Source organism: Elgaria multicarinata, chromosome 6 (assembly GCF_023053635.1).
Source record: "Elgaria multicarinata webbii isolate HBS135686 ecotype San Diego chromosome 6, rElgMul1.1.pri, whole genome shotgun sequence".
Lineage (NCBI taxonomy): Eukaryota > Metazoa > Chordata > Lepidosauria > Squamata > Anguidae > Elgaria > Elgaria multicarinata.
This window is the reverse complement of record NC_086176.1, coordinates 15,162,429-15,170,730: the sequence shown is the minus strand read 5'-3', so window position 1 is coordinate 15,170,730 and position 8,302 is coordinate 15,162,429. Positions and strand designations below refer to the sequence as shown.

Below are 8,302 nucleotides of genomic sequence, written 5' to 3'. Positions count from 1 at the left end.
TTAAAATGCTGTTAAAAATGCCTGGGAGAAGAGAAAAGTCTTGACCTGGCGCCGAAAAGATAACAATGTTGGCGCCAGGCGAGCCTCATCGGGGAGATCATTCCACAGTCGGGGGGCCACCACTGAAAAGGCCCTCTCCCTTGTTGCCATCCTCCGAGCTTCCCTTGGAGTAGGCACTCGGAGGAGGACCTTAGATGTTGAGAGCAGTGTACGGGTAGGTTCATGTCGGGAACATGAATTAATTGTGCTATAAAGCCAAAAAACCCGACCTATTTTACTACCTCTTTAAGAATGAATCTTTTGTTGTTCCCCAAGCGGCCACTGGGGGCGCAGGAGGATGATCTGATCTGTTTAAAGTACAAATTAAACAAACACTTACATCTGCGTAAGTTTTAAAGATAAAGACATCAAAATTGGCACAGTAATAGATATAAAGGAGGGCTTTAAGCATACCAAATTGGAATCAGATTGGGTCATCCGTTGATTTTTTTAATGATTTTTTATATTTCTCCCCCTTAAACCTTTTCCTGGTATGCAAAGGATCTTAGGGTGTGATTTAGCTAACAACTATGACGATGACAGCTTCACCCTATGGGGATAATTCGAGGGAAACGGGTACGTGGGATGAAGCCCTTTGTGTAAACAAGACATAGCTTATTCCTCACACACACACACACACATCCGGGGGGGGGATCTACACTACTGCTTTAAAGCGCTTTAAAGCTCTTTATAACAGTTTTGACAACTGTTGGGGCCCAGGACACACTGCATATACAGTTTTCAAAACGTTTTCAAAGTGCTTAAAAGCGCTTAAAAGCAATAGTGTAGATCCCCCCCCCCAGTCTTCCCTCTGTCACTACACAACAGAACACTCATTTACTTACAACCACAGCATCCTGATTGAAAAAGCAGAACATATCACCACCCTGTCCCAGCCATGGTTTTCCTGTCAGCCCAAGTGAACAGAAAGCTGTTTATTCAAACAGTGCCGACCGATGAGTGGTGCCTGAAAGAAGACGAATGATGATTTCATACTGCCCTGTGTGTGGAAAACCAGTCTACTTTGGTAAGCTTATTTGTCTCATAACTGTATTAAATTGTAGATTTCATGTGTTCATATCTGTAGACTGGCTATTAAGGGCTATACTTTGAGGCACTAGTGACAAGAAAGAGTCCAAAAACCTCACTGTTAAAAGATTAATCATTGGGCACATTTTTTTTTATTTGCATGGTTAGGAAAATATATGGTTTCATACTGACTTGCTTCCAGAGTTATTGCTCAGGAAGGTCGTCACAAAAAGGGGCTTCAAAGTGTTTAGTACTTCTGGCACAAATTATCTCATAAAAGAGTGGGTTGCCAGAAAAGTTGAGATGCCCTCTTCTAATTCAGTAAACACTGGCCCTCTTTCCTTCTGGGTTCTGCCTGCCCATTGGTTATATCCTCTTTGCTAATTCTGTTTCCACTCCTTGAAGTTAGACATGTTTCGGGGAGAGGTCTGAACAGAGGAATGAATGCCACATGACTACCTCATTAATTTCTGAACTGTACACTGTTTCAGCAGAACTGCCCAGTTGTTTGACCTTTGTTTTCTCACAAAGAATGTACATCCACTCCTAATTTTGAAGTCCTTCAGAATTGCTTTCACAGCCCCCAATGAGAATCGTTCCTTTTTGTCAAAATGGCAATTTCTGTACTGAAGTATACTTTGGCTGCTGTGTGGAACTACCTCCACCCATGCCAAGAGAAAACAGAGCTTGTGCTTTTTAGATTATCTGCCATTTAAAACAAATGCAAAAGCTGCATCCAGTTTTCCTTGTGAACAAGATAAAGAACAGGTTTTGCAATTTGGGCAGCTTCTGTCATCCTATCCAGGCAAGGTCAGAATGCGTCCAGTAGACCTTTGTGATGGAAATAGCTGAAGAACCTGTGCTACATCACACTTCCTTATGTTACAAAATCCTGTAGTTGCTTCAACAATGACCCACTATATGGGTTGGGAGGAAGCTGAGCAGACACAAAGGGAACAGAAAGGGAAGTCTACAAGGTCACTCTGTGGAAATGTACTTCTCTCCCCGCCCCTCCTGCCATTTTGTGGTTCTTCTCAGGCCCAGTGAAAATAGTAAAACTAAACATTTGCAAAGAATTATTTTCTGGTTGAGATTGGCAGACTTTCCAAATTCCTCTCAGGGTTGTGTTGCCATTGTTGCCTTGCAAACTCTGAGGCAAATTGCTTCTAGTCTTTCAAAAAACAAAAAACTAGGTAGGCTGTGCTATGCCTTGCTGGACATGCCTGGCATAAACTCATGAAGCACTGCAGGCCTCTGAGCATGGTAGGAGGTCCTGAGGAGGTGCCCAGAAACAGGTTTGCCCCCAACAGGACCAGAATTTGGCACTTTGCTTAATTTTGGAGTCCATGGTGATTTTGTAATATGGAGAAGCTGCCCCAGATAGGGCCGACAATAGACTCCTATGCTGCTTTGCTGTATTCTGTTTTTCACACGAAGTGTGTATAATTCTAGGTAGGTAGAAGAAAGAGGTCTCTCCCCACCCCATCCCCCAACAGCAGTATCTGGAACTACACCCAACAATGCTGGGAAAACACTGTCCATGTGGTACAGCTAAAGTCCAAGGATCTTTCCTCCCCTAGATTATCATTTGCCCAGGTTTGTCCGGGTTTTTGATGACAAATCTGGGAAGGGGAGGGGAAATCCGGATTTTTTCCTTCAGAGAGCAGCTCTAATGGGAATTAACAAAAATGCTAATAACTCCGTCATTTTTAAAGATAAAGACATGAAACTTGGCACAATGGTAGCTCTTAGGAAGGGCTTTAGTCATATCAAATTTGAAACAGATCCGTTCATCCATTGATTTTTTAGGAATTTTTTAAAAATTGAGGTTTTAAAATTATTATTTTTAAAACCATCATTTTTAAAGATAAAGAGATGAAACTTTGCACCATGATAGGATCTGCCCATCCATTGAGTTTTAGGATTTTTTTTAAAGTTTGAGGTTTTAAAATTATTTTTTAAAAATGACATTTTTAAAGATAAAGGGCTGAAAGTTCACACCATGATAGCAATTAAGGAGAGATGAATTATATCTGTTCATCCATTTTTTTTAAGGATTTTTTAAAAAGTTCAAAGTTTTAAAATTATTGTGTTTTAAAACTACTGGAACCATATCCTTCAAACTCATGTTGTCAAACTTCCTCTTTTGGTGGAGACAGAGGCAGCTGGTGGTGGAGTTTTTTTTTTAAAAAAAAAAAAAACCAAGAGTCACCAGATGCAACCAAGTCATAAGCTGTTGTCCTATCCCCCAGCCACAGGGTACAAGTGCACAGCCCGGCTGGACTGTTGGGAGACTTTGGCAGAGAGAGAGGGGGGTGGGGGATTATTTGAGGCTGGAAATGTTGGCAGGCTGGCATAAGGCAGAGAGAGGCTGAAGGCAACCCAGATGCACCTGTAGCTTGGCCCTGAGGCTGGCTTGCCACACAGAGTGTTTCAAGAGTGCATCAAAGTTGTGCAAGAGGAGAGGAGGTGGAGGCAGCTGTTGGCAGAGGTTCTTCAAGTATTGGGCAAAAGGTGGCATATAATAATAATAATAATAATAATAATAATAATAATAATAATAATAATAATGTAAGAGTCACCAGACATGACCAAGCAATAACCTGCAATAAGCAATATCCCAAGCCACAAGTGTGCAGCCTAGCTGGACCATTGGGAGACTTTGGAGGAGAGAGGGAGAGAGAGAGAGAGAGAGATTGTTTGAGGCTGGAAGCTTTGGTTTGTCTGCAATGACTTAGAGTGCGAGACAACAGAGGCTGCAAAGACAACCCAGAGACATCTATTGTAACTTAGCCCCATGGTGCTGGCATGAAACGCAGGGCATTAGGAAGAGGGTCTCAGAGTCGCATGTTTGTGCAGGAAGTAGACAGGAGTTCAAAGTCTGGATGTGTGAAGTGGTGCCAACACACAAGCCTTGAGAAGCTAATGTATATAAGTGAGAAGGGTGGATGGGCAAAGTGGTGTTCACTGCCACAACACCCACCCTAATGTTAGAGTAGAGAAAGTTGTGACAATTATGCACAAGCTTTTTTTAAAAAATTGAAATTTAAAAAAGCCAGCCATCCGGCCGGCCAGTAACAAACCCTGTTAACAACAACAGCAGCTTGCAATGAGGGAAGATACAGTCAGAAAAGATATTTGAGGGAAGGGGAGAATGTAACACACAGAGTACCCCCTTGGTGCTGGACATGCCCCTTGGGGGGCGACCATGTTGTCCTCCTTTTTGGTTTCCAAAATATGGTCACCCTATTTTTGGCTCAATAAATGCACAGCTGCTACTTATTTGTTGTACAGGATCCAAATATATTCCCTCAGAAGGCCTTTATGTTGTGGGAAGGAATGTATGCCTCTTCACCCCAGAGAAAATTTCACTTGTCTGATTGAAACTCCTTTTGCATCCTTTGAAATTCCTCTGAAGTTTCTTTCTAGAAGAAACCTTCCAACTCACCTTGAAATTTTGCTTCAGGCCTCATTGTGAAGATGTCAAGATGCCAGCCTCAAGCTGCAGTTATTTTGTTACTGGGGAAATGTTTGTGTTCCCCTAGCTACCATGCATTCACATAATGCGGAGGTCCCCAACCTTTTGGAGCTGGTGGGCACGTTTGGAATTTTGAGAGAGTGTCTTAAGTGCTCTCACAAAATGGCTGCCATGGGTTTGCCTTGGTTGTTCATAAAATGGCAGCCACGGTGGGCATGGCCAGCCTCATTTCCCAGGAGGCAAACTGGTGAAAAATAACTTGCCCAGGATCCTAAATAAAAGGCTGAGGTGGGGGGCGGAACTCCAAAACAAACAAAAAATACCTTTGAACCCGAATAATGATACTGCTGGAGGATAGCACTTCATTTTGCAGCAAGCCAGCCTCCCAATTAAAAAAAAAGTAATTTTAAAATAATTAAATAAAAAGCAGATGAGGCAAGGAACCTGGTTGGTGCCCAAAGAGCTCATGGGTCTCCACCTTGGAAACCTCAAACATAATGCATTCATGTTATGCATTCACATTGGCATCAAGGGCAGTGGCCATGTCCCTCATGCTCATGTGCCTACTGGACACCCTGCCCCACCAGTGCAGTATGAGCATTAGTGAGAAAAGATGACTGAACATGTGAGGGGGTGTTGTATGAACATCAGTGGTGTCTGTTGTTATCATACAGGCTAGGAAGAATCTGACTGTGCATTTGGCATGGGTGACCATATGACCGGATTTGCCCGGATTTGTCCAGGTTTTTATGGCAAATCCGGGAGGGGGAGGGGAAATCCGGATTTTTTCCTTCAGAGAGCAGCTCTAATGGGAATTAACAAAAATGCTTATAACTCCGTCATTTAAAGACATGAAACTTGGCACAATGTTAGCTCTTAGGAAGGGCTTTAGCCACACCAAATTTGAAACAGATCCATTCATCCATTGAGTTTTTAGGAATTTTTTTTAAATTGAGATTTTAAAATTATTATTTTTTAAATCGTCATTTTTAAAGATAAAGAGATGAAACTTTGTACCAGGATAGGATTTAGGTGGAGCTTTAGGCACACCAGATTTGAAACAGATCCGTTCATCCATTGATTTTTTAGGAATTTTTTTAAAAATGAAGTTTTAAAATTATTATTTTTTAAACTGTCTTTTTTAAAGATAAACAGCGAAAGTTGGCACCATGATAGCTTTTAGGTAGAGCTTTAGCCATACCAAATTTGAAACAGATCTGAGGCCAGTAGCAAACCCTGTTAACAACAACAGCAGCTTGCAATGAGTGAAGATACAGTCAGAAAAGATATTTGAGGGAAGGGGAGAATGTAACACACAGAGTATAGCAAAAGCTTCAAAGTACAGCAAAATCTACAAAAGTAGGAGTGAGTGAAGTTAATTTCAGATACATTAAATCTCTCACTTGTTCTTTATTTCAGTGATTTTAACATTAAGATGTTATGTAGAACAGATTTGTCTTAAATGTGTGCTGTAAAATCAGACATGTAACCAAGGCTATGTTCGGGTGGGCATGCCTCCTTGGTGCTGGACATGCCCCCTTGGGGGTAACCATATTGTCCTCCTTTTTGGTTTCCAAAATATGGTCACCCTAGCATGGGCACCTACTGGACAATCTACTTCATATCAATGGTCACGCTCACTACTTTCATGCCAGAGGCAGCTCTGGAGATTGAGCCCCCATCTATACGACAAAGGGATTGCTCCTCATTAAATATGAACCCGAATGTTCATAGATTTGAATCTAGGCAAAGAGCATCACTCCGCATCAGCGACAGCGATATATCTCCTGAATTTACTGCTCAGAATATGCAGTCAAAAGAGAGCCCTTGTGGAGCAAGTTGCTCCGCTGGGCGTGAACCTTTTTTTCTCTGATGCAGTTATTAATGCACACATATGAAGCTATGGAACCCTAATGTTTTATCTGCGGTGCTCCCAGATTCTTCTAAGAGAAAAACTGGGGGGGGGGGGAATGAGGCAGCAGAGGAGGATGCGAACGGGGACTGAACACATCTCCTCCCTCTGGCTGCCCATTCCCCCCTCTTTGTTTTAATTTTATAAGCTCTATCTGCGGAGCTTCGCAGATTCATATAATTAAAAATGAAAATGGAAGGAAGGAACGAGACAGCTAGAGGATGACGTGATGGGTGGGAAGGCAGGAAAGCAACAAATCACTTTGTGCTGCCCTCAAAGCTAAGTCCACATTTCAAAATTCGATTTAACTCCCCCGACGACACATAACTATAATGCGGTGCAAACTCAAAGATTGTTCAAAAGCTGCGGTAAATCGCAACTACGAATCTGCGCATTATCCGGTTTAAAACCCGGCGCTGCGGTGAATGGGCGGCTGCGTCATGCGTCTGAAACCCAAATCTGTGTGTTTAAGTCAGGGTAAAGAAGCCGTATAGACTTGCCCTAGGGCTGCTTCGATGCTTCTCCCCTCATTTGGGGGGGAACACACATCCCAATAAGCTGAAAGAGCATGGCAGAGCCTTTAAAGCATGGCAGGGAAAACATTTCACTGGAAAAGGCCACATTCCCTTGGGGGTCATCTTTGAGGGGATGTAGCCAAGTGTGTGTGTGTGTGGGGATGCCAGAGCCAAACGTGGGTGAATGAAGCAACCCCTTTTTCTCTGTGCCTTTCTGCCACTCCTCTCTCTCTCTCTCTCTCTCTCTCTCTCTCTCTCTCTCTCTCTCTCTGCCACTCCTTTTTCTTTCTTTCTCTCTCTCTCTCCCCCTCTGCCAGGAGAGGGACAGATCATCCTTGCCAAAAGTCTGAACTCCAGAGTGCTTTTGAAATTGGGCCAAGGACCGCATGCAGCGCTAGGGCTGCAAGTTTTATCCTGGTTGCGCTTTTTATACTGTATTTCGTAATTGTGTTTTAAACTGTTGGGTGTTTTACTGTGGTCTTAATTTTTGTGAACCGCCCAGAGAGCTTCGGCTATTGGGCGGTATAAAAATGTAATAAATAATAAATAAATAAATAAATAAATAAATATAAGTTGCCCATCCCTGCATAAAATCTACTGTTGGATACTTGGACCACAGAGACAAAACTCCAGACAGCTATGACGCTCATGAAGTGACCATAGTATATTATCCCTTTATTCTGTTTCTCGAATGATTAATTTGAACCACCATTTGTACAAGTATGCCACAGTCAATCCCCCCTCCCCACAAGCCATTGAATAATACTTGATATTAGGATTGCAGGATTCCAAAGTATCCAAAGCTCTCCACAGACATTGTAGTAACTGTGTAAGGGAGAGTTCTGTAACAGAAGAGAAATGAGGAAAAGAAGTATAGTTTGCCTAAAGCCACCTAGTGAGTGCATGGCTGAAGGGAAATTTGAACCCAGGAGGGACTTCCCAGTTCATTCTCAGAGCACTCTGTTGGTCTCTGTAATCTAATCTGTTTAGCTCAGAGGGGGAAACCAGGCCAGGTGTGCACATAACGCAAGGTTGAGCATTCAGGAAGTCACAGCATTCGAAAGGTAACGAGTGCAGCAGAAACAGGAAGAGTCCGCCACAAACAGGAAGTATCTAGCATGGTCGGAGCCTTTCACAGCCCACATCAGCAGCAGAAGAAAAAGGAGACCAACCAGCCACCAAAGGCTGAACACACACAAAAGACGACAGTAAATGCAAGGGAGCGGGATGATTTTGTGTGAGACAAACCTACCCTGGGGGCTGTCTTGACATCTTCTTTGCTCCGGGAGTGGTTCCAAATCTGGATGGCGTCAGTTAGATGATGCAGCT

At 42.9% G+C, this 8,302-nt stretch overlaps 1 protein-coding gene across 1 annotated transcript in view; it reads left to right on the top strand.

Moving 5' to 3' along the window:
• Positions 1 to 962: 962 nt before the first annotated feature.
• LOC134400205 (cysteine-rich protein 1-like) overlaps positions 963 to 8,302 on the top strand; it is a 31,217-nt gene continuing 23,877 nt past the window's right edge. The window contains exon 1 of the mRNA XM_063128502.1: positions 963 to 1,066. Coding sequence (XP_062984572.1) covers positions 1,021 to 1,066 — 46 coding nt within the window. The 5' untranslated portion in view covers positions 963 to 1,020. The remainder of the gene's footprint in view (positions 1,067 to 8,302) is intronic.